The 27,959-nt window shown below is 34.5% G+C and overlaps 1 protein-coding gene across 1 annotated transcript in view; it reads left to right on the top strand.

Moving 5' to 3' along the window:
* Positions 1 to 2,225: 2,225 nt before the first annotated feature.
* SPMIP7 (sperm microtubule inner protein 7) overlaps positions 2,226 to 27,959 on the top strand; it is an 87,433-nt gene continuing 61,699 nt past the window's right edge. Inside the window, exon 1 of the mRNA XM_023589478.3 lies at positions 2,226 to 2,922. Coding sequence (XP_023445246.2) covers positions 2,358 to 2,922 — 565 coding nt within the window. The 5' untranslated portion in view covers positions 2,226 to 2,357. The remainder of the gene's footprint in view (positions 2,923 to 27,959) is intronic.

Raw genomic sequence — 27,959 nt, 5'->3', positions numbered from 1 at the left:
GACACCAGAGGGAACTGGAGGGAAATTTTGCAGACCGTTCCCAGCGTTGACCAAGTCTGGCGTTTAGGCCTCCGGATGATACAGCAAATCTGGGAATCGTTGAGGGAATACGCGACTTGATAATGATTCTTAAGAACAAGCAGCGAATGGACACAGAGGCGACAACGGGGGGAATGCGGAGGTGGATTAAGAAAATAAATCTTTAAAAAAAATCTTGAAGCTCACGGAGGAACCGTGAGCCCCAAAGCCCTTATGTGCGCATTCGTGGGCAGAGGGAAGGCCACTTCTATAAGCTGGAGATGTAGACTGTCTCAGCCAACTTTGAACCACACGGTCGCTTTTAATTGAGAATTAAATGAGTTAATACACGTCCAGCCTTTAGAGGAGTGCCAGGAACTATAATTTACGCTATTATTACTTTATCGATTTATGAAACTTAATAGGAGGTAAATGGAAACCACAGGTAGTGGGGATTAAAGTTAAGGCTTTTAGCCCCAATAAGAAACGTGATGGGTGACAAACCAGAAACGACTTTAGGTGAAATTGACTTGGCAACTCTCAACACGTAAGATAATTTTTTATCACCTAAATTCAGAAAAAATGATAATGAAACTATCCACCCAAGATGTCATTGGTAACCAAGATTCATTGATAACCAGTTCTTGTTTTGGAGAGCTTGGAAAAGAATCATACTATATTCTGCAGCTTGAAACATTTGTTTGAGGTGACCAGAGTTACAATAGAAATAAGTCTTAAACAGTTTATGCAAATACCTTGAAGAATGATGTTTTAGCAATTGAAGACAGTGCCTAATGTAAGTGTACATTGTCCTGAATACGAGGAAGTGAGTGATCCTGGGTGGACTAAAAACCTAGATACAAGAGGCTCTGGATGAGGAATTTCAACTTAAGAGCCTGACCATCAAAGCCAACCTACTCATGTCTGGTAGCCTTTCAAAATTTGAATGCCTTTAGATGTGACTTAGGTATTCTAGTGCCACCATAGATGTTACCACTCCTTACTGTCCTACAGTTGATGTTCCTAGCTCCTGAACGCTAAGATCATGTCTATTTTACCACCATTTTAACCTAAAATCCTAGGATACTTCTTGGCACATACTACGCATTCACATAGGCAGACTTTTTAAGACCATCGTGTGGGAAGGAAAACAGGCTCTTTCTGGACTAGTGCCGGGATAGAGACATTACTTAAGGTCTTTAGAAATATCCTACTGAGGAGTCCTTGATTCTTAAAAACCAAGCAAATTGAAATGATTTCTGCACATTCCTTGAGTTTCCTGAATATATTTATGCATGTTTTAATTGTTTGGCAAACTGAATATGGTATAGTTTATTCCACTTAGTAGACTCACTTCTCAAAAGAAATTCTTTCTAGTCTCTAAGTCCTGAGATAAATTTAGCTTGTTTAGGCATGTTTTCATAAAAAGAGACCTATGTACAGTGTGGACTTTTATCCCCCAAATTCTTATATTTGGAATTCCTGTGGTAGTAGCTTTATTGCAAGACCATATTATCTAATTGAAGTAGAATTTGAAATGAACTGATACACAAATGATTTAAATGAAATCTTAATTTTCATGTGGGCATAGAGCTTATACCCTAGTCTTGTTTTCTGAATTGAGTTTAAAACCCTCATTGTTCTTAATGGTAGTATTAAGGGAAGTAGGGATAATTTAGAGAATGTAAATAATGAACCTTTTCTTTGACTATATGTCACTGATTATTCCCCCTAAAAAATTAGTTTGACAAGTTTAAACATAGTAATACATATTCATATTTTTCACTTTTTAAGTATTTAGGTAATGTTATAACCTATATATTGCACCACTTTAGGTAAATTATTATAGTCATATATATACTTTTTTGAAGTATAACTGTTACTGGTTTAACTGCTTTATACTCCTTGCTGAATATCATTTTACCCATAAAATATTAAGGAAAAACTTATAAATAAGTAATAAATGAACACAGCTTTCCTGAGCATTTGGGGAGGAAGATACCATGGAAATACTAACAAAAGGCAATCTTTGTTTTCCCTAGGAATTCAATTATGATGTATATAAGACAAGGTTCAGTGTGTTCTAGCTGTTGCCAAGCAACAATGAACTCTGCTTCCCACCTCCCTTACTGTCCTCTTATTCTTTCCGTGGAGAAAATATACTTTTTTCTTAAAAAGAAAAAGGGGAGGAAAAAATTCTTCTATAGACATTTAGAAAGCTAAATCAATTACTATGGTAGATTAAAATTAATCTTCAGTTATTGGAAATACAAGATTATATAGAGGTAAATAGAAAGTCATCAGAAACAATTTATAATTATCAAAAATTTATAAGGAGAATGGCCACAGATATGGATCCACAGTATATGCCTGGACAGATAAGTATCCCTAAAAAGTACATCTACTCACCAAAAAAGGCTATTGAGAAAATGGACTATCCTCACTTCTGTGATCTCCTAAGAAAAATGAACATGCCTTTTGTGAAAGGAGTTGAAGACAGACATGACTATGGCAGATTTGAAAAGAAATGTAATCCTTCTTTTCTTAAATTTCATCCTTATCCCCCTTCTGTCCTGCCGGACTATCATTTACATTACCCTTATCCTCCACCTTATGGGCCAGATTATCCATTGTTTCCACTTCGGGACGATGTGCCCTTAGGTGATCCCTGTTCAGGGTTTTTGAGTCCTGGTGGTGATGCTGATTTAAAACCTCGGGTTGGCAGAACCATACCAAACCTTGTTAGTTTTAGTGATGTGAAACCTCAACATAGAGTTCCCAGACCAGACACAGGATTTAATACAACAATCAAAAGGGAAACAGTCCTGTTTGAAGAACTACAACAGGACAAAAGGTGGAATTCCAGGGCAGTGCCAGACATTTCCATAAAGGCAAGACTTGGAGGTAATTAAAATTACATGGGCTTTTTTAAAACATTCAAATGAGAAAATTGTGGATATAAAATTCAGTATTTTAGTAGTTAATATTTACATAAAATTGTAAAGGACCAAATGATGAATTATTTTTTAATAATTACAATTTATAAGTAAATGTATTTGTAATACAACATTTCATTTAAAAATGCATTCATTAGTTTGTGACCAAAACAAAGTTTATATGAAGTAATTTATTCTAGACCTATGAATAATTTAATTTTACCACAAATTTATGCATCATTTTAATAATGGTAAAGCATTCCTTCTTACCTGTCTTATCCCCTAAAATATGTCTTTTATTGGTGATGAAAATGTTAGGTTACAGAGGATGAGATGAAATGAGAAAGAAGAATAAAGTATATTCTTGAGGCTGCTAAGAGCAGGAATTGGGGAGAAGTAACCTCTACAAAAATGACCCCACCACATCCCTGGAGATAGGACTGATGACCTTTTACTGACATCCAGAATATACAGTCTCTGTAAAAAACTACCAGAGTGTCATATGGCCCAGGAGTAGTGAGAAAGCACCTTCAGAGGAAAACCACAGGGAATAGTTCCTATATGGAAGTGTGTCTGGTAGGCAGAGAATGAAAAGAGATTAACAGCTTTGAGCATGTGAAAGGAAAAGACAAAATGTAACGAGAGGTGCCAGGCTTATTTTAGTTGCAGTGACTGTACCATCTTTCCATCACTCTAATTCAGCGCTCAACCAAAGTTCAGAGGCCTAAGGAGCCAGTATGTGGAGAAGCAGTAAGGCTACCAGTTAGAGCAGTGAGGATTCCTGTTTCCTGCCACTCCTCCAATGGAGATTGACCATTGACACTGAGGACCAGGAAGAGGGTGAAAATAAAGGAAAAGGTAATTGAAATGAAAAACCTCAGAAGAAAACTATCCCCAGCAACATCCTCCAGATACCCACTTTTGAGCCAGTGGGAGGAAATCAGAGAGAATAAGAGTTTTGCTTTCAATTTGCACCTACCTATACCCTTAGCAAATGGGCTTAGGGAAATTCCTGAGTTGATTATGGAATTTTCATATGAAGAGTATAAGTCAAACCAAATAACTTAGTTTCAGCAATGCTTATTTTATAAATCATTGAAAATATCATGAAGGGAATTGTGGTAGTAGTGAGAATCTAATGTTCTTCTGTTTTCAAAGGGAAAATATTGTCTTAGTGGCTAAAAAATGTTTTAAGTTTTGGCACTGATGGAACCATTAAGTTCAGGTCCATGCCTCAGAAATAAATATAGTTCAATGATAGTGAACTAGTAACTTTTTCTTTTATAGTCTGTCAGGAAAGCAGCTTGAAATCAATCTTTAGCTAATGTGTTGGTGTCTAATAGTATTCATTGTCAGGAATTCATAAAAGACTTGAGTCATTTTTCATAGTAGTTCCATTTTAGGTAAGCATCCCATTTTGCTTGTAAGCAGAAAATCCCAGCCTAGATTCAAACAATCTTGCCTCCCTTTCATGGTGTAATCTTAAAGACAACATTGTTGGTTTGTTTTTGTAAGTTATTCTAAGAATGGACTCTCATAATATTATTTCAACAAACATTTTATACATTGAAGAAATAGTTTATTAAAGCTATACAAAGCTAAAATAAGGTTAACATACTTTGTTTCAGCAATTCAGAACTACGTGTAAAGCTCATCTAGCCTATATATTTCACTGACAGAATCAGCACAGTAGAGGAGTTTAGAGGATAGGCTCGAGAGTCAGATTGTCTGTGTGTGAGTATTGGCAAGAAAGTTTACTTGCTGTACGACTCTGGACAAGTTACATCATCTCTTTATGCCTGAATATCCTTATCTGTAAAATTCATATAAAAGTACAGGTTAGTAGTGATGGTCACTTGACATAATTCATATAAAAATATCTAACATAAAGCAACCAATAAATGAAATCCATAGTTCTCAGTTCCTTCATACATAAATTAGTACTTAGAAAGTTAAAAATTAATTAAGACATGTAAAATGCTTAGCAAAGTGCCTACAACCTGGTAAAGCAATTAATATTAGGGTTATTACTAGCTACTTAATTCCTGCGTTTGTAGGATTGTGTTCAATATAATTTGTCCTAGACTTTCAATAACTTTGTAGATCCTGGAAATTATCATTAATTATATACTTTCAGTTTATAGCAAACATAAATACACAATATTTTCAATACATCCTTTTAAAGAGTATCTTCTCAGAATTATATCACATACCAGTATGTTTCTGAGCAGGCTTTCACAAACATCAAAGTAAGATCATAAAATCCTATATTGCTAAATTACTGCTCCATTCCAACCTTATCTAAACCCTTAACAGAGTTCAATATTTCCTTTTGTATTTTTCATAGTTGGCTCTCTTTCTCATCTGCCAATAGCTATTCTAAATTTATCCGAATTATATTCAAACCCTTTATTGGGCCCTTTGCCTCTCATCTTGGCAGATGATCCAGTCTTCCTTTTCACAGATAAAACAGGTTATCTATTGTCACCTCATTAATTATTTATACCTCTATATGTCTTCCTGTCTTAGAGGAAACTCTAACTCTTGCTTATCTCTTTCCACTTTGCTTCATAAGCTGCTGCCTTTGCTTATATCATCAGTATTTCCCTACCTAGGCTTCCTTCATTCTGAAGAGAGTCCATCCTTTGATCCCTATTCTCCATGCAAGCAACTGTTTTCTCTCTCTCCTCTACCATTTCCCAACAGAAATCTCTGTATTTACATCCCATTGCCACTGTAACATGTTACAATCTAGCTTTCATCCTTCTCACATAAAAGAATTGTTCCCAGGGAATCATCACACCTCAATTATCAAAAAACCCTCATAGTACTTATCCTCTTTGTACCATCTGAAATATCGAGCTTGCTCCTTTTCCTTCTGTGATAGATTTCTCATTCCTTTTATACATGTCTCATGAATTCAGAGACTCTAATGATCATGTTCCTTCAGTTTTTCACCTAAGTGGTGGTGATCTTCCTGAATTGTATTGTGGGCTTTTTCCAAGATTTCTTTATGTCTTCCCAGGACTTCCATCACCAAATGGTCAGAATAGCAAGATTAAGCCTCAAATTCAGATTGACTGGCTGGAAGTCCATTGGTTTTGTCACTATATCCTCAGTCTTAGAAAAGTCTTTGATGTTTATAATCTTCACATCAAGCTGGAAAAGAGCAAAATTTAGAAAGATGCTTGCCAGTTTTCTGACGTTAATCTGTAAATTAGAAATTGCAGCATGGTTCATCCTTGGTAGAGATGTCATATTTTGATAGTACCAGAACTGAAAGAGCAGTCAAACACATGGTTTCACCCTCAGTTCATATAAAAATGTTTGTCAACCAAATGTATCATTGGCATCATTGACTAGAAACATGCTGTAAAGTGGGGTGTTGGAAAGAGGCATCCTAAGAATAGGAAGCAAAATAATCTAAATGTGCCATCAATGCTGACTAAAATCTTCAGAATGACTGCCTTCTGATATCTTAGTTGAGTTCATAGTTTGATGAATTAAAAAAAATTGTGATAGAAATAAAATGTTTTAAAAATACCTATTTCTGTTAGGATATGTATATGCAATTATGGCAATATCAGAAAACCCAGAGAGTATCAAATTGTTTACCTTTAATCTCTCACTTATGGGTCATCTACTCTATAATTATTAAATATTAAGTTAAATATTTAATTAATATATGGTTCTTTCCATAGTTTTTGTTTTTAACTTTTATAATCAGTTATCAAGGATCAAAATTCTTAAATCCAAGGATATTTCTCACTTCCTAGCTGAGTGATCTTGGAAACGCTATTTAATACATTTGAGATTCAATTCACTCATTTGTAAAACAGTGGCTGGTGAATTATTTCATATCCTAGTGTTCTTTCCTATTTTAAAATTCTCTGATTCTGTAATCTTCAAAAATTGCTGTGAATTAAATATGCTTGCAGATTGTAGTACATTCTGTGTTTTACCTCAAAACTATAAGGCAATAATACCTTTGATTTGTTTTCAGATATTTCCCCAAAAACTTATTCTTTATTTATATTTCATAGGGAAGACAAGAGACCTGTTTTACCCACACCAAACTGAGTACAGCTGATTCATAAGCATGGAAATTAATGAAAGTTAAATCTCATTCTGTTTGAACCGTAAAGTATTCTGGAAAAAATAGAATGTCTTACCAGTTAACAAAACGTAAGATATTCTTGCACTAGTCCATGAAATAAAGTTAAAATGTGATTTGTGAGTAGATTCCTATAAAATGGCAGACAAAGCAGACCTAGTAGAGTTCACTCCACTACAACTTCAAATATATGGAAGAGTGAGCTAGGTTAAATATAGCTTTAAATTATTGCAAGGTGGCATTTGAAAGGAAGAAACACTCACTGGTGTTAAAAATATTTCAAAGACCAAATGACAAACCAGAAATAAATATAGTTATCTCAAAAAGAATTCCAAAGCTGATACATATCCTAAATGAATCCCAAAGTTACACTTGTGCAGCCAGGCTAGAGAATAATCAGTCCAGATTGAGCAGGAGGATGAAATATTGCAGAAGTGATACCTCCAAGAACAAAGTGAAATAAATACTAATGATGATTTATAAATATTCTCTCAGGATATTTATGTTTCTAGTGAAGACTGTGGTGAAAGTATTGATAGAAACTTAGAAAACTAAAGAAAAGAAAATAGAAGAAATTATTAACTCTGGGGAAAACCAGAAGTCTTTATGAAAGACTGTAAAAAATATTACGTGGTTTAGCTGAGAACAGTAGCTTCATACTAATCATAAAACAAAACTTGTAATCTATAATATTTTAACCTAAAATTTTAATACAAGTACTTTGTCACAATGGGGGAGATGCAGTAGAAAGAGAGGGAAAGATGTAAGAATGCTAAATCCTTTGATTAGACCATTACTAATCAAAATAGCTTGGTAACTAATCATTTTTATTGATCCATGGTGAGATAAGAATCAAAATGTAAATCAAAGAAACAAATATAAATCAAAGTTATGAGAACGCTTTGCACCAAAGAAAGAAAGAAAACAAATGCAGTGAAACTAAAGATTATGTTTGAGCAAGCTCTTTATCATGCAAAAAACTGATTAACTAAAATAAAATGAACCAGTTTCTCCAAGTAAAAGATGAAGATTGCCACATGGTATAGCAGTTTGATATGGTTATGAATTCCAAAAATAGATATTGGATTATATTTGTAATCTGGTCTGTACTTAGGTGTGATTAAGTTATGATTAGGGCTTTGATTGGGTCTCATCATTAGGGCACTGAGTCCCCACCATTTGGTGGGTGGGAACTCACAGATAAAAGGCATGGCAAAGGACAGAGTTAAGGGTTTTTGATGTTGGAGTTTTGATGTTACAGTTTGATGCTGAAGCCTTAAGCTGAAGCCCCAGGAAGTAAGCTCACAGAGGAAAGAGAAACAAGCCCCAGGAAAAGAGGACCTGACCAGGACAAGAACACAGAGGAACAGAGATGACTTCTTAGTCACAGCAGAAGCCCTAGGGAAAGACAGAGCCATTTGCCTGATAGTGGAGAGAGGCAAAGCCTAGAGTGCCTCATAGTCTACAGCTGACCTCATGGAGAAACTAGAGGACCTGAGCCCAAAGAGAAGTAAAACCCGGGAAGACAGGAACCCTAGAAGCATGAACTCTGGCAGATGTCAGCAACCATCTTGCTCCAAAACGTGAAAATAGACTTTGGTGAGGGAAGTAACTTGCACTTATAGCCTAGTATCTGTAAGCTCCTACCCCAAATATATACCCTTTATAGAAATCAACCAATTTCTGGTATTTTGCATTGGCACCCCTTTGGCTGACTAATACATATGGTATTAGAAAGAAAACAACTATGATTTACAAGAGACACAGAAAAGTTGTGAATACATAGAAAAGTCAAAATAAAATAATAGAAAAAGAAGTCCGTAGAAAAAAAACATAATTATATAAAGTTGATGGTGCCTACTATATCAGATAAAGTCAATTTTTAACCAAAAACTCCACTGGAATTAAAGAGAGTTATTTAATAATGATATAAAGATTATCCACCAGAAAGACATAATAATCTCAAATCAGTATTTACCCAATAACATAGCTTCAAAATATGTAAGGCAGAAAAAAACTTAAAAGGGGAACTCTCGAGAGAGAGCCTTTAAATGACTCAAAGCTGATAGAACAAACAGATTTTAAAAATCAGTAGGATTGTTAAAAATGTGAAGAACAAAATTAACAAACCTAACTTAATTTCTAAATTGGAAGTAAGTTCAAAATAAATTTCAAAATGACTAAGAAATTCCCAACCACCTGGAAATTAAACAATCTTTAATCTTTAACCTATAACCCATAGATTAAAAAAGGAGTCATAACAGGGATTAGAAAATATTTTAAACTGAGTGATAATTAAGATACTGTGTAATGTGTTGTGAGATAAAAGCTGGAAAGAACAGAAAATCAAACACAGAAAATAGAAGGAAATAAAATGAAAATATCAAACAATAAAATGAAGAATACAAAGGAAATTAACAAAACCAAGGTCCTTGGAGGGAAAGTTCATCCTTTAATTTATATATTAGCCAAGAGAATAAATAAGTCTTGAATAAATAATGGACAGTTCACTTAAAGGTAGTAAAAGATGAAAAAAAAATTAAACCAAAATCATGCCAAATGAATAAAATAATAAATTTGTGAAATCAATGAAATAAATGAATAGAGTAGAAAATATCAAACAAAAGCTCAAGTAAAATATCTAAAAATTGGTCAATTGTCTCTTCCTGAAAAAGAAGACAACTGATAAAGCTCAGGTGATTCAAAGAATTGTAAGTGAATATCATGAAAAATTTTACACCAACAATTTTCATAGAATAAATGGAAAATTTTCTAGAAAGACAAAAATAACCCATATTGATCCTAGACAAAACAGAAGACCTGAACAGAACTGTGACAAAATACAAAGTGACGTAGTATTAAAGGTTTATGCACAAAGTCCAAAGACGAAACAATACCAATGCTACACCAATCTCTCAGAAAACAGAAGATGAGGGAAAATGCCGAATTTATTCTGAGACTAGTATGTGGCTGATACCAAAATCAGAAAATGACATCACAAGTAAAACTACAGGCCAATAAACCTCAAGAATAAAAGTGGAAAAATGTTTAATAACATATTAGCCAACAAAATGCAAAGATATACAAAAAAGTGTTTATGTACCATGACAAACAGACTTATCCCAGAACTTGAGGTGAATGTAAGAGCTGAAAAGCAATCAATGTAGTATGTTCCAAATTAATGGAAAAAGTACAAAACCAAATAATCATATCAAGTGTTTAAAAAGTATTTGACAAAATTCAACACAAATTAGTAATACAATTCTAAACAAGCAAAGATTTTATCAATCTTAAAAAGAACATCTATGAAAAACATACAGCTACCATCATTACTTAATAGTGCTAGTCTGAAAGACATTCCCCTAAGAAAAGGAACAAAGCAAGAAGGTTAGCTTTCTTTATTTCTATTTAGCACTGTACTGAAGGTTCTAAGTAGTATAATAAGACAAAAATTGAATTTAAAGTCAAACAGATTGAATTAAACTTGCATTTATTCACAAACAACATGATCATGTATGTAGAGAATCCTAAGGAATTTACAACAAACATACTTTTTATTAGTTCCAGTATGTTTGTTGTAAATTCCTTAGGATTCTCTACATACATGATCATGTTGTTTGTGAATGGAACTAATAAAACTAATAAATAAATGGAATGCAACAAGATAATAGTATAAAATTGCTATCTATAAAACCAGTTGTATTCCTATGTACAAGCAATGAACAATCCAAAAATTAAGTTAAATTTCATTCATAGCATCAAAAATTAAATTTGTAGAAATAAATATAACAAAAGGAGTGCAAACTTTCTAAACTTGAAAATTGTTTTTTAAAAGTGAAAGGAAATTAAAGGATATAAAAATAAATGGGGTGGAAAGTCTGTATTCACAGATTGGAGTACTTAATTTTTAGATGTCAATAATCCCCAAATTGATCTCTAGAGTCACTGTAATCTCTATCAAACTCCCCTTTTTATTTTGAAATTGACAACCAATTCTAAAATGTATAACAAAATGTAAAGAATCAAGAAGATCCCAAACAATTTTGAAAAAAACAAAATTTGAGGGATTATGTTACCCAATTTTAAAACACTAAAGATATTAAAATAGTACTAATATCTATCATCCATAGTTTACCTTATGTATATTTTTCCTGTATACTACCTGTGACAGTTTGAGATTATTTATGAATTCCAAAAAGAGAGATTATGTTTGTAAACTGGTCTGTTCCTCTGGGTATGACACCCTTTGATTGATTTAAATTCAAAGGCTTTAAATTTACTTAATTAAATCTATTCAGGGCCTTTAATTAGACCATGTCAGTAGGGTATAACTCAGTTTAAGTCCCTGCCCTTTGATGGGCTATATGAATGGACACTCACTCAAGAAGACACACAGAAGCAGACACAGGAAGAAAGAGAGCTCCACAGACCCAGAAGAGGAGAGAACTTGGTCATTGCGGTCTACATGTGACAGAAAGGAGAAGGCTTTAACAGCTAAAGCCCCGGGAAGAGCTGAGCCTTTTGCCTGATAATTTGCAGCTGAAGAGCCCAGAACCCCGAGCAGCTGAGAAGGCCCAGAAAGAAACAGGCCCTCCAGCCTACCCCTGAGAATAGAAGAAGCTGGGCCCGCAGACCCTTAAGAAGCAGAGGAAGGCTGAACACTCACAGAGATCGGCGACCATCTTGTTTCAACACATGGCAAAAGAAAATACCTCTTATGGTACCTTGAGTTGAACCCTTTAGGGCCTTGTAACTGTAAGCTTCTACCCCAAATAAATACCCTTTGTAAAAGCCAACAGAGTTCTGGTACTTTGCATCAGCACCCCTTTGGCTGACTAATATACCACCGTATTATTAACAACTTGTATTAGTGTCACACATTTATTGTAATTCATGAAAGAATGTTCTTATGCTTGTTCTATAAATTGTAGTCCATTCTCTACAATTGGGTTCACTGTGCTATACAGTCTTTTGTTTCTAATAATATACATTATGACTTGAAGTTTACCTTTTAGCCATACTCACCTATATAATTCAATGCTTTTAATTACAATCACAATAATGTGCTACCATCACAACCATATCATGCATCAATCTAAGTAGAAATTAAATAAAACTTGCCATTCTCTAGCCCCAATCTTTCCCCTGGTAACCTATAGTCTAGATTTGAACTCTGGGGGTTTGCTTATTATAATCAGTTCATATCAATAAGATCATACAATATTTATACTTTTATGTCTGGCTTATTTCACTCAGCATAATGTCCTCAATGTTCATCCATTATGTCACATATATCAGGATTTCATTCATTTTTTTTGGTGGATGGATACTTTTGTTGTGTTTTAGTTTGCCAAAAGTCTGCCAATGCAAAGTTCCATAAATGGGTTGACTTTTACAATTGGGATTTTAATTAGATTAAAAGCTTACAATTCTGAGGCCATGATATGTCCAAATTAAGGCACCATCAGAGATGCTTTACCACTAAAGTCATCTACAGTTGAGTCTGTGGTCTTGCCATGTGGTAAAGATCTACTGTCTCCTGGAGCTCAGCTGTGGGTAACCAAACATAGGGCTTGTCTCTTTCTGGGTCTCCTCTCTGTCTCATGGGGCTTCTTTGCCTTTCTGTGGCTATAAGCATGGAGTTCTCTCTGACATAGCAGGAACAAATATGGCAGAGCTCCATTCTCCTCTGTCTCTCTGTGTGTGTCTCCATTTATATCAGATACAGCCAAGAGGGAAGAGACTCAAGCTGAGTCACACCTCATTGACATAGTTCAATCAAAAGCCGCAAAGTGATCTTATCAACTAATCTAATCAAAGGCCACTCAAATGAATTTAATGCAATTGTAGGGTACGACCCACAGGAAGAGATTAGTTTAAAACCATAATCTTTTTTTCTTTTGGGGATTCATAAAATAACTTCAAACTGTCCCAGGTTGCTTCCATCTTTTGGCAAATGTGATTAATGCCACTGTGAACACTGATGTGCTAATATCTGTTCAAGTCCCTGTTTTCAGTTCTGGCTATAAACCAAGTAGTGGCGTTGCTGGGTCATATGGTAATTCTAGCCTTAGTTTCCTGAGGAACAGCCAGTGTCTTCCACAACAGCTGCACCATTTTATATTTTCACCAGCAGTGAATGAGTGGTTTTTTTTTTTCACATACTGCCCTTGTAGTTATCTGGGTTTTTTGTTTTTTGTTTTTTTTGACTTTTATAAACGGGATTTATTTGGGGTAAAAGCTCACAGTTTCAAGGCCATGAAAAGTCCAAACCGAGGCATTATCAGAGATCTTCTCACCAAAGTCAGTTACTGTTGATCCCTGTGTGTTGCCACATGGTGAAGCAAGACCTTTGCCCAGGTTTCGGCATTCCCCTCAGGACTCACTCTTTCCTCTTTTTTTTTTTTTTTAATTTCTTTGTCTTTATTTATTTATTTATTTTAATGTTACATTAAAAAATATATGAGATCCCCATATACCCCCCAGCCCCCTCACCCCACTCCTCCCATTTTTTTTAAAATAATGGCCATGCTAGTAGGTGTGAAATGATATCTCATTGTGATTTTGATTTGCATTCCCCTAATTATGATGTTGAGCATCTTTTCATATTCTTTTTAACCATTTATATTTCCTCTTTCTAGAAATGTTTATTAAAGTCTTTTCCCAATTTTTAAATTGGGTTGTTTGTCTTTTTATTGTTGAGTTGTAGAATTTTCTTTAGATATTCTGGATATTAACCCCTTGTTAGACATGTGGTTTCCAAATATTTTCTCACACAGAGTAGGTTGTCAGACTGTTAGACCAAGTCCACTGATGCACAAAAGTTTTTAAAACTGAGGAGATCCCATTTATCTATTTTTTTCTTTTGATGCTTGTGCTTTAGTTATAAAGTATAAGAAACTATTGCCTGACAAGATCATGAAGATTCTTTACGAGTTTTATAGGGTTGGTTCTTATTTTTAGGTCTTAATCCATTTTGAGTTAATTTTTGTCTGTGGTGTGAGATAGGGGTCCTTCTTCATTATTTTGCTTCTGGAGATCAAGGTCTCCCAGCACCCATTGTTGAAGAGACTTTTCTTTACAGTTGAGTGAACTTGAAAGCCTTGTCAAAAATCAATTAGCCATAGGTCTGAGAGTCTACTTATAAGCTCACAATTCTATTCCATTGGTTAATATATCTATCCTTATACCAGTACCATATTGTTTTGACTACTGTTGCTTTGTAATATGTTTTAAAATCAGGAAGTGTAAGTTCTCCAACTTTTCTCCTGTTTTTCAAAGTATTTTTGGCTATTTCGGGCCCCTTACCTTTCCAAATAAATTTGATGGTTGGCTTTTCCATTTCTGCAAGTGAGCTGTTGGGATTCTCTTTAGGATTGCGTGGAATCTGTAATCATTTTGGGTAGTGTTGACATCTTAATGATATTTAGACTTCCAATTCATGAACATGGACTGTTGTTCCATTTATTTAGGTCTTCTTTGATTTCTTTTAGCAGTGTTTTGTAGTTTTCTGTGTACAATTCCTTTTCATCCTTGGTTAAATTTATTTCTGTATATTTGATTCTTTTATTTGATATTGTAAATTGTATTTTTTTCCTTGATTTCCTCCTCTGATTGCTCGTTACTAGTATATAGAAACACTAATGATTTTTGCTTGTCACTCTTGTATTCTACCACTTTGCTGAGCATGTTTATTAGCTATGATATGGACTTTTTTGGATTTTCTAGATATAGGATCATATCAGTGAATTGTGAGAGGTTTATTTCTTCCTTTCTTATTTGGGTGCCTTTTCTTTTTTTCCTGCCTATTTCCTCTAGCTAGAACTTCTAGCACAGTATTGAATGACAGTAGTGACAGTGGGCTGCTGAGATCAGCTCTGCAATAGGTTTGCTCAAAGGGAAGCAACACAGAACTTTACAAAACAAAGGATAGAGAGAGACACAAGAAAGGAGATTAAGATTGGACCAGGGACTCACAGCTTCTGGAACTTAGAACCTCGACTCTAGTTTCCACCTTGTATTTATTAGAAACTACCGAGCAGCTGTTTGCTATCTGAACTGCAATATCATCTATAATAATAGGGAACATCCGCAACATCTAACAACTGCAACATCTACAATAGAACAGATGTAACATTTACAGCAAGGAACAGGTAAACCAGTTTCGCACAATAGTGGGCATCCTTGTCTTATTCCTGATCTCAGCAGGAAAGCTTTCAGTCTTTCATCATTTAGTATGTTAACTGTGGGTTTTCATATATGTACTTTATTGTGTTGAGAAAGTTTTTTTTACGCCTATCTTTTGAAGTGTTTTTATCAAGAAAGGTTACTATATTTTGTCAGATGCCTTTTCTGCATCAATTGAGATGATCATGTGATTCTTCTTCAGTTTATTAATGTGGTGTATTACACCGATTAATTTTCTTTTCTTTTTTTTTTATAAATGTCTACATGCCACTTTTTTTTAAAAAGATTTATTTATTTATTTAATTCCCCTCGCCACCCCCCGTTGTCTGTTCTCTGTGTTTATTTGCTGCGTTGTTTCTTTGTCCACTTCTGTTGTCGTCAGCGGCACAGGAAGTGTGGGCGGCGCCATTCCTGGGCAGGCTGCACTTTCTTTCGTGCTGGGCGGCTCTCCTTACAGGGCGCACTCCTTGCACGTGGGGCTCCCCTACGCGGGGGACACCCCTGCGTGGCAGGGCACTCCTTGCGCTTGCGCGCATCAGCACTGTGCATGAGCCGGCTCCACACGGGTCAAGGAGGCCCGAGGTTTGAACCACGGACCTCCCATGTGGTAGATGGACGCCCTAACCACTGGTCCAAATCCGTTTCCCTAATTTTCTTATGATGAACCAACCTTGCATACCTGGGATAAAACCCACTGGATTGCGATGTATAATTCCTTTAATATGTTTTTGGATCCAATTAGCAAGCATTTTGATGAGGAATTTTGCATCTGTTTTCATTAGAGAAATTTGTAATTTTCTTTCTTCATAGTATCTTTATCAGGCTTTGGTGTTAGGATGATGTTGGCTTCATAGAATGAGTTTGGGAGCATTCCCTCCTGTTCACTTTTTTAGAAGAGTTTTTGCAAGATTGGGATTAAATTTTTGAATGATTGGTAAAATTCCCCTGTGAAACCATCTGGTTCTGGGCTTTTCATTTTTGGTAGATTTTTGATGACTGTTTCGATCTCTTTACCTGTAATTGCATTTTTGAGGTCTCGTATTTCTTCTAATTCAGTGTAGGTTGTTTGTGTGTTTCTAGGAATTTCTCCATCTCATTGACATTGTCTATTTTGGTGGCATACAGTTGTTCATAATACCCACTTACATTATCTCTTTTATTTCTGTAGAATCAGTGGTAATATACCCCCTCTCATTTCTGATTTTATTTATTTGCATATTCTCTCCTTTTTTGTCAGTCTCAGGGTTTGTCTGTTTAATTGACCTTCTCAAAGAACCAACTTTTGGTTTTGTTAATTCTATTTTTTTTATTCTTAATTTCATTTCTTTTTGCTCTAATATTTGCTATTTCCTTTTGTTTGCTTTGGGATTAGTGTCCTGTTCTTTTTCTAGTTCTTCCAGGTGTGCAGATAGGTCTTTGATTTTAGGTCCTTCTTTTATAATACAAGCATTTAGAGTAACAACATTTCTCACAGCTCTGCCTTTGCTGCATCCCATAAATTTTGATATGTTGTATTTTTGTTTTCATTCCTCTTAAGATATTTATTGATTTTGCTTGCAATTTCTTCTTTGACCCACTGCTTTTTTTAAGAGTATTCTATTTAACTTCCATATATTTGTCAATTTTCCAGTTCCCTACCTGTTATGATTTTCAGCTTCAATCCATTATGGCCAGAGAAAGTCATTTGTATAATTTCAATCTTTAAAAAATGTATTGAAATTTGTTTTGTGACTGAACATTTGGTCTATCCTAGAGAATGATCCATATGTCCTTGATAAGAATGTATATCCTGCTGTTTCAGGGTACAGTGTTCTATATATGTTTGTTTGTTCTAGTTCATTTATCATATTATTCAAGTTCTCTTTGTCCTCATTGATCTTCTGTCTAGTTGTTCTAGCTATTGATGAGAGTGTTGCATTTAAAATCTCCAGCTATTGTAAATGTGTCTATTTCTCTCTTCAGTTTTTACAGTGTTTGCCTCATTTGGGTCACATTGATTATGTATATAAATACTTATGATTGTTATTTCTTCTTGGTTGGTTGAGTTCTATTAATATATAGTCTCCTTCTTTGTCTCTTACAATAGCATTCGACATAAAAGTCTGTTTTGTCCCATATTAGTAAAGCTACCCCAGCTTCTTTGGTTACTATTTGCATGAAATATTCTTTTTCAACCTTTCACTTCAAACTATTTGTATCTTTGGATCTAAGGTGATTCTTTTATAAACAACGTATAATTAAATCACAGTTTTTTATCCATTCAGCCAATCTGTGTCTTTTGATTGAGGAGTTTTAACCATTAATTTTCAGTGTTATTAATATAAAAGCTGTACTAAGTTCAGCTGTTTTGTTCTTTGGTTTTATAGTCGTACCTTCTTTTTGTCTCTCATTTCCTTTATTGCAATCCTCACAAATCCCCTTTTCAATACAGTTGATCATTTCCCCCCCCTCCCCATGGCTCCCTCATCTGTTTGCTTGTGTTTTGCTTTTGTCTACACTTGTTGTCTGCTCCTTGTCTTTGCTCATTGTCTGCTCATTTTCTGTTGTTTTGGTTTTCTTTGGAGGCAGTGGGAACTGAACCTGGGACCTCCCATGTGGGAGACGAGCACTCAACTGCTTGAGCTATACTCACTCCCTGCTCATTTGTTTTTGCTTATTGTTTGTTCATTGTCTTGCTTGTTAATCTTGCTCAGTGTCTGCTTGTTGTCTGCCTGTTGTTCATTTGTCTTCTTTAGGAGGTACTAGGAAGTGAACCTGGGACCTTCCGTGGGGGAGGCAGGCATTCAACTGCTTGAGCCACATCCGCTCTCCCTGTTGATCTTTTGTGATGTACCTGACTGATCCCTTTCTCATTTCTGTTTCTGTATATATTTTTAAATACTTTCTTTGTGGTTATTTATATTACACATTTATATTATACAACCTACATCTATAATTTATTGATATGAAAAGATACCAACTTAGTTTCAATAGCTTCTACATTCTCCTATATTTCTGTTTCTACTCTTTGGTTTTTTGTTCCCCTTTACCACTTTATATTTTGCATGGCTATTATCAGAAAATATGCCTTATTCATGTTCAATTGCATTTTGACTCTTATAGGAATTAAAGAATAGATTTGGATAATGAGGATTAAGTATTATTGGGTTCTGCATTAACCCTTTTAGTTACTAATAATCTTCATTTCTTCATGCTACCCCAGCCACTCTCCTGTCTTTTCTTTTCAACAGGCTTAACTCCCTTTAGTAATTCTTGTATTGCATTGCCTTTCGTTGATGAATTTTCTCATTTTCTGTTTGCCAGTGGATATTTTTAACTCCTCCCCTTTTTGAAGGGCAGTTTTGCTGGATAAAGAATTTGGGTCTAGCAGCTTTTCTCTTTCAGTACCTTAAATATGTGATACCACTACCTTCTTTCCTTTACAGTTTGTGCTTTCAAAATTCTCTCTCCTTGGCATTTGATGTTCTAATTAGTATGTGTCTTATAGTGGGTCGATTAGAATTTATTGTTTGGTGTATGTTGTACTTCTTGGACATGTATATTTGTGTATTTCACAAGAGTTGGAAAATTTTCAGTCATTATATCTTCAACCATTCTTTCTGCTCCCTTTCTCTTCTTTTCTCTTTCTGGGACCCTCATGTTTGTGTGTGTTTGAATGCTTCATGCTATCACTCAAATCCCTGAGACCCAGCTCAGTTTCTTCTGTTCCTTTCTCTGTATGTCCTTTTCTCTGTATAATTTTGATTATACTATCTTCTAGTTCACTATTTCTCCTGCCTGTTCAAATCTGCTGTTATGTGCCTCTATGTTTTTTTTATATTTATATATTTTTATTAGAGAAGTTGTAACTTACAAAACAATCATGCACAATGTGCAGAATTCCCATACAACACCCCTCCACCAATATTTTACGTTGTTGTGGAACATTTGTTACAGTTTATGAGAGAATATCATCATCCTCTAATACATTTTAATTTTCTACTATTGTGCATTTTGCCCCCATTATTTCTGGGGTTTTTTTTCTATACTTTCTAATTGATCTTTATGCTCACATTGTCTTCTTCATATTCTTTATCTCTTTATCCATATTTTCCTACATCTCCTTGAATTGATTTAGGAGATTTGTTTGAACTTCTTTGAGTAGTTGTTCCAAATTCTGTGTCTTATCTGAAATTTTAATTTCTGTCCTTGTCTGAAATATATATTCCTACTGCTTAGTATGGCTTGTAATTTTTGTTGTAGGCATTTAATTATCTTGTTGTGTTATCTCTGAATGTCAGTTTCTTCTACTTGTGTAGGGTTTTATTGTTTATTGACTTTCTGTTAAGGCTCTTTTCTGGTGCTTGTTTCAACTTTTAGAGTTGCTATGTTTAACTGATCAGATTTTTTAGCTTTTCTTCATCTGATTCTTGCCTTGCATATGCGATACAATTTTTAAGATTGCACTTTTTTATGCAATTGTTTAAACTCCAGGAGAAAGCTTCCTTTCCCCTCTTCCTTCTCTGGGAATCTTGATCTTTGTTGTTTATTTTTATGCAGAATTTCTCCCCAGCTCCTAGGATTTGTTTAATTCTCTTCCTCACTCAGTGCCCAGTTTTCATTATACCTTTCAGTTCTGGGACCCTTCTGTCTTAGAGCAGTTCAGGTTAAACCCACTCTTTTTTCTCTATGAGACTTTTCTGGCTCTGGTTTATTCCACATTATTGTTTCCCTCTCTGGGGAGCCATATGTGTTCAATCCAAAAAGGTGGGTCACTCCATAAAAGTCCATTGGGTTAGCCAGTTGAAGCGGGATTGAGATGAGCGCCTGCATTCCACCCTGGGTCACTGTGAATGTGTTCCCTGTGCCTGGATAGGTACAGGGTTCCAACTCACTGCTGTGATTGGCTCTGTAGTCTGTGTCCCCAGGGGGAGTTTCCCAGGCTGCTGCTTCTGAATAACTCCCAAACTGCAGGGACTGAGTGCAGGTAGAGAATTGGACTGGCAGAATGGGACAGAAATTTCCTATCTGATATTTTTCTTTTTCTTCAACTTAGTGTTTCTGGAGCCATTCTCCAGTTTCTACTATCCTCCAGAGTACTAAGAAAGTAGCATTTGTCCTTTTAGTCTCTGAATCTTTGTGGAGAGTTTTTCAGAGGATGTATTATGTCACTATGTTGATGATGTCACTCCTCTAGGATCAATTTTTAGTTCATTTTTTGTGTATTGTGAGAAGAAAGAGGTCCAATTTCACTCTTTTGCATATGGATATCTAGTTGACTTAGCATATTTGGATGAAGGAATGTGTTTCCCCTATTGAATGTCTTGGCATCATTATCAGAAATTATTTGACCAAAAATGGAATGGTTCATTTACGGGCTCTTAATTCTATTCCATTTGTCTGTACATTTACTCTCATGACATACCACATTGTCTTAATTAATGTACTTTTGTGGTATGTTTTGAAATAGGTAAGCATGAGACCTCCAACTTAGTATATTTTAGTGATTACTTTGACTATTTAAGGTCCCATGTGATTCCAGGTGAATTTTATGATGTTTCTCAATTTCTGCAAAGAAAGCCAGCTGGGATTTTAATAGGAATTTCATTTAATCTGCAGATCTGGGGAACATTGCCATCTTAACATTATTTTGTCTTCAATATAAACATCGGTTGTCTTTCCATTTATTTAGATGTTTTTAAATTTCTTGCAGACATGATTATAAGTTTCAGTGTAGAAGTTTGCAGATCTTTGATTAATGCATTTCTAAGTGTATTTTTATGCTATTATAAATGGGATTATTTTGATTTTTAGATTATTTATTGATAGAATATAGAAACACAATTTTGACTTTTGTATATTATTTGCCCTGCAACCTTGCTTAATTCATTGATTCTAATAATTTTATACTGAATTCCTTAGAATTTTCTATGTACAAGATCATGTCATATGGAAATATAGTTTTACTTCTTTCTTTAGACTCTGGATACATTTTATTTATCTTGCCTAATTGCCTTGACTAGAACTTTCAGTATAATGTTATTGATGCTAACTACAGATATTTCATAGCAGTCAACTGATTTTTGATAGATGTTCTAAAACCATTCAGATAGAATGTTATTGAGCCATTGGATATCTATATGCGCATCAAATGAACTTAGAGACTTACCTCATAATATACACAATTAACTCAAAATGGGTGTTTTAGTTTGCTAAAGGCTTCCAATGTAATATACCAGAAATGGGTTGGCTTTTTTAATAGGAATTTGTTAGATTAAACGTTTACAGTTCTGAGGCCATGGAAGTGTCCACATAAAGGCATTATCAGAGATGCTGTCTCACCAAGCTGCAGATGTAAGTCATCAGGCACATGGCAGGACATAATGCCAGTCTGCTATCTCTCCCCTCTTTTTTGGACCTCATTCTAGTTCTGCTTCTGGCAGCTCTGTCAGTGGCTACCTCTCTTCCAGGTTCCTCTCTGATGTCCTGGGTTTCTTCTCTCTGTGGCTTTTCCTTTGTGTATGCTGCTTTTAGTCCTCATTTTATAAAGGAATACAGTAAGAGGATTAAGACCCACCCTGGGTTATGCAATCTAATCAAGGGTCTTAACAGAAGTTATTTAATCAAGAGGTCCCACCTATAATCAGTTTACAAGAATGGATTAACTCTAAAGACATGATCATTTCTGAATTCCACAAAATCTTCAAACTGCCACAATGGGTTACAAACCTAAATATTTACAGCTAAAACTGCAGAACTTCTAAAAGAAAACATCAAATAAAATATTCATGATCTTGGATTAGGCAAAGATTCTTGGACAAATAGTAATGCATAATCCATAAATGAAAAAATACGTTAATTTGGACTTCTTCAAAATTTAAAACTTTTGTGATTCCAAAGACACCATTAAAATGACAAGAGGGAGGATTGTGGGAAGATGGTAAAGTTGGAAGCTCCAGGAATCAGTCCCTCTACCAGAACAACTATTACACAGGTGTAATCTGTGTGAATCAACAGTTTTAAACTCGAGAGTCTAGGGGAACACTGTGCAACATCCAGGGAAGAGCAAAAGGAAAAGGAAAAGGCTCGTGAGTTGTGGTAAATACCAGTGAATTTTACGCTAGTACAGTGGCTTCTCTCAGCCATCCCCCAGACTTAGAGCGGGCAGCAGTGAAGTCCTCAATTCCAGATCCTGGTAGAGCTTTTTGGAGCCGTGTGCGATATAAAGACCTAATTCCCAAGAACCAGAGGTGTGCAGTCTGATTGCTGATCACTGCTCTTAATCAGCTACTCCAGATCACTGGGTCCCAACTATTAGGGCAGCCATCATTCCAACCCACTTTTGAGAAAAAGTGGGAGAGAAGTCTTAAAGACATTACCCTACTTCAAAACTACCAAAAAAATATTAAAGGACTGCATGTGTGGGACATATATAGAAAGTATAGCTTCAAGGAGTCATAGGACAAAATCCTGACACCCTTGTTAGTTACTCCCTAACCCCCACCCCAGACAAGTTCTGAAGCTATTGTTTTAAAAAACTTGCAAATTTGGTAACAAAGGATAGTGGTCCTGAGAGATAGAGAACATGTAATGTAAACTCTACAATTGTCCCATTTTATTGCCTGAGGTAATTCTAATTTGAAGCTCAGGGAAGTAGTGGGGGAGCTGAGATAGAAGTAGCCATCTCCCAGCGTTATAAAGCCAAGGTAGCTAAAGTTGGCAAGACAAAATATTGGTAAGATAATAGCTGCACATAGAAAGAATTTTGGAGATCTGGACAGTGTCTCTCTTAAATCTTCAGTTGAGTTTTTATCAGTGCATGACTATTAGGGCACTACCTGACTTCATGGGTAAAACCACCTGAAAGGATTAGTGGATACAATACTATTGTTCATGCAAGACTCTAAATATCTCTTGTTCCCACCAGCCAGAGTAGAAAACATTATAATTCATAGCACACCAGAGTATTCAGAAAGATTTTGCTTCAGTAATGGGCCAAAATTAGCCCTAGACTAAACATTGCCCTTTGTCATGCTTAATAAACTTAAAGCAAGAATCAAAAGAATCAAACTATTCAAGTAACTTAGCTGAATCCTAGAATAATGTCTAAAATATTTATAGGAATACAAAAATATTCAGCCAAAAAAAAAAGTGAAAATCACTGTCTGTAAGCAAATTAAAAATTACCAGGCACACAAAGAACTAAATATAAGAGCTAGAACAATGAAACTCCTAGAAGATAACATAGGGAAGCATCTTCGGGATTGTATATGAGGTAATGGTTTCTTGGACTTAACACACAAAGCACAAGCAACAAAAGAAAAAATAGATAAATAGGACCTCATCAAAATTTAAAACTTTTGTGCATCAAAGGATTTTATCATGAAAGTAGAACAACAACCTACTATATAGGAGAAAATATTTGGAAACCACATATCTGATAAGGGTTTAATATCCGGAATATGTAAAGAAATCTTACAACTCAACAATAAAAAGACAAACAATCCAATTTAAAAGTGGGCAAAAGACTTTAATAGACATTTCTCTGGAGAGGATATACAAATGGCTGAAAAGCATATGAAAAGATGCTCAATATCATTAGCTATTAGGGAGCTACAAATCAAAACCACAATGAGATACCATTTCATACTCATTACAGTGTGGGTGAAATTTTTAAAGAAACAGAAATTTACAAGTGTTGGAGAAGAGCTGGAGAACTAAGAACACTGATTCATTGCTGGTAGGAAAGTAAAATGATTGTGCCACTGTGGAAGATAGTTCCTTAGGAAGCTAAGTATAGAATTAACATATGGTCTGGCAATCCCACTTCTAGGTAAATACCCAGAGTAGTTGAAAGCAGGGACTAAGATATTTGCACACTGATGTTCATAGTGGCATTATTCAAAATTTCCAAAAGATGAAAGCTATCCAAGTGTCCATCAACTGATGAATGGATAAACAAAATGTGGTATATACATACAATGGAATTTTATTCAGTATTAAAAAGCAGTGAAGTTCTGTTTCATGTGACAACACAGGTGAACCTTGGAGATTCCATATTGAGTGAAATAAGCCAGACACAAAGGACAAATATTCTGTGACCTCACTAATATGAAATAATGAGAATAAGCAAACTTATAGAGTCAAAATCTAGAATATAGGTTACTAGGAGGTGGTTTGGAGATAGGGAATGGGAAGTTAATGCTTAAATTGTACAGAATTCAAATTCTGCTAAGGATATGGTCTTACCACAATGGAATTAAATTAGAAATCAATAAAAGAAATACAAAATCATCAATTACGTTGAAATTAAATAATAAACTACTAAAAATATATAGGTGGAAAAAAATTCTAAGGAAGTTGAAGTTAGAAAGTATTTTAACTGGATAAAAATGAAAACAACATATCAAAATCTGGAATGCTACTGCAGTTGTACTTTGAAGAAATTTTACAGAACTAAAAGCCTTAGGAAATAGAAACAATAGCAAACTTTTGAAAATCCACAGTAGCATCAAAACATGACATAACTTGGGATAAAATGTGTCAGAAGATCTGCAAGATGAGCTCTAAATGCTACAAACCATTACTGAGAAATACCTAAATAAATGGAGATACATATCATGTTCCTGGAATAGAAGACTCGATATTTTACAGATTTCATTTCTCTCAAAATTTATCTGTAGATTAAATTCCAATCAAAATCTCAGTAGATTTTTAAATATAAATTGAAAATCTGATTCTAAAATTAATTTAGAAATGGAAAGAATTGGAATAGCTGAACAAACATTAAAAAGTACAAATTTCGAGGATTTATATTACCTGATTTCAAGATTTATTATAAAGCTATAGTAATCTATATTGCATGATATTAGAATAAAGATAGACAAACAAATTAATGAAATGGAATAGAGTACCCAGAAATAAGCCCACTGCATTTGAGCAATTTAATTTCAACAAAGCTATAACGCATTTCAATGGAGAATCATCATCTATTCAACAAATGTTACTTGAAAAATTGAATATCCAAATTCAAAAAGATAAGAATAATTTTGTTCCATAATTCACACTCAGAATAGATCATAGACCTAGTGTAAAGCCTAACACTTAAAAACTTCTGGAATAAAACGTGAGATATAACTTCTATGACTTTTAATTAGGAAAAGATTTCTTAGATCAAATCTATGATCCATAAGAGAAAAACTTGACAAATGGGGCTTTATCAAAATTAAGAACTTCAGTTCTTCAAAAGACATTGAATAAAAAGATAAGCCACTGATTAGTAGGAAATATTTGCACATTACATATCTGATAAATAACTTGTATCCAAAATATATAAAGATTTCTCAAAACTTAATAAGAAAACAACTCAATGTGAAAAATGGTCAAATGAGTTGAAAAGATACTTCACAATAAAATATATACGGATGGCTATATTTAAACTCAGTAACTTGCTACACCACGTGTTGCTGTGGATGTTGACCAATTGTAACTCTCTTACGCTACTGGTGCGAGTATAAAATGGTATAGGTGCTTTTGAAAATAGTTTGATTTTCTGAAAGAGTTAACCAATTACTAAGCCATTCCTCTCTTCAATATGTACTCAAAAGAAATAAAAACATTTGTCTACAGATTTGTACATAAATGTTCATCACAGCTTAATATGTAATAGCCCAAACCTGGAAATAACCCGAATATTCAACAGCTGAATGGATAAAAAACTGTGGTATATCTCCATAGCAGATAAACTGCAATAAAAAAGGAATGAGCTACTAATACACAGTAAAACATTGGTGACTATCAAAATAGTTGTATTGACTGAAAAGTGAACTAGACCAAAAAGAATACATACTGTATAATTCTATATAAAATTCTAGAAAATGAAAGCTATTCTAAAGTGCCAGGAAGCAAATGAGTGGTTAACTGACAATTCGGAGATTGGACAAAGATTGGTGGAAAGAAAGGACTATGAGGGGATAGGAGGAAGGTTTTTCTGTTGAAAAATATGTTTATTATCTTTACTTAATGATGTTTTCATGGATATATACATATGGCCAAACTTAGCAATATGTGCTGTTTATTTCAGTCATGTCACAGAAAAGCTTTTTAAAGTATCAGTTTGAGAGAAGGAAAAAATTACTTTGAAATGATTATAACTTATTCTTAACAACTATAAACAATTTAAGAAGACAGGAATATATGCTATGTGCTAAAGAACAAATAACTGCCAATATAGAATTCTATACACAATAATTTTGTCTTTCAGGACAGATGATAAATTAAAGATATTTTTAGATAAAGTCTGACAGTTATCACTGATAAATTCTCACTAATGGAAATTCTAAAACAGTTATTTCAGGCTGAGCTGATAATGATCCCAGAAGGAATGTTTGAAATGCAGAAAGGAATTTTGAGCAAAGTATGTGTAAAATATATTAAACTTTGGCTGTAAAAACAGGAATAATGATGTCTACAGATGTCTGATTTTACAGGCTAAAAGAAAGAAATAATATTGAGCTAAAATACTAGACAAATAGCATATGAATTGTTTGATATGGTGGACTGATAAATAAACATAGTGATTAACTTTAAACTTTGTTGACATTAAGTATAAATATTGAAATATTAGGGTAACCATTAAAAGAATGATCGTGTAGAGTGATATTTCCAGTCCAATAGAAGAAAAATTGAGGAGAGCTAAAGAAAATAAATTCAAAAGAAAGCAAAATCACGTGTTCCCATAGATCAGTCAATATCAACTAGAAGATGTCATTTTTAGAAGATCACATTCTTAACAATTGCAAAAACAGAAGATACTTAGGACATAAAATTTACTGGACAGATGCAAGAATGTATGGATAAAATTATAAACTGCAATAAGTAAAAATAAAAGTGCTAAATAAATTTATATGTATTATATGTGCCATGATTTTGTACAGATTACCTCAATATCTACAAATCCAATGCATTTCGTCTCAGAACTTCAACAGAGTTTTTATTAATGAATCCAAAAACTTATCCTAAATATTACATTGAAGAGTAAAGAGGCAAGAATGAGACAATTTTAAAGAAGGAGAATATTAGGGGAAAGAAACTTAAACAATCATATATTAGATCTTATTATACAGATGGAAAAAGAAAACTGGTGTTCTATATGCACAGGAATGAAAAATCACCAATGAAACAGCATATGAGAACTTGGTATTTGATAAACTTTTATTAAAAATTAGTGAAGCGAAGATGGACTATTCGCCCATTATTGCAAAAATGACCTTCCTTCTCTATGGTTTAAAATAATATTAAATCCTTACCTCATAGGATACATAATTACATTCCAATTTTAATAAAAGCGTAAAGGTGAAAAGGAAATTATCAAAAGCTTTGTGAAGAAAACAAAGATAAATGTTTTTCTGGAAGGATAAAACATAATGGAAAACGTTGATACCATTTAGACGACATCAAAATTTAAAATTACTAGGAAGTGGTTGTGGCTCAACTGATAGAGCATCCACCTACCATATGGAGAGTTCAATACCCAGGGCCTCCTGACCTGTGTGGTGAGCTGGCCTACACACAGTGCTGCTGCACGAAAGGACTGCTGTGCCACACAGGGTTGTCACCGATGCAGGGGTGCCCCATGCGCAAGAGTGCGTCCTGCAAGGAGAGCTGCCCCATGTGAAAAAAGTGCAGCCCGCCCAGGAGTGGCACCACACACATGAAGAGCTGAC

Source organism: Dasypus novemcinctus, chromosome 5, assembly GCF_030445035.2.
Source record: "Dasypus novemcinctus isolate mDasNov1 chromosome 5, mDasNov1.1.hap2, whole genome shotgun sequence".
NCBI lineage: Eukaryota > Metazoa > Chordata > Mammalia > Cingulata > Dasypodidae > Dasypus > Dasypus novemcinctus.
The sequence above is the reverse complement of the archived record's forward strand: the minus strand, read 5'-3'. Positions and strand labels throughout refer to the sequence as shown.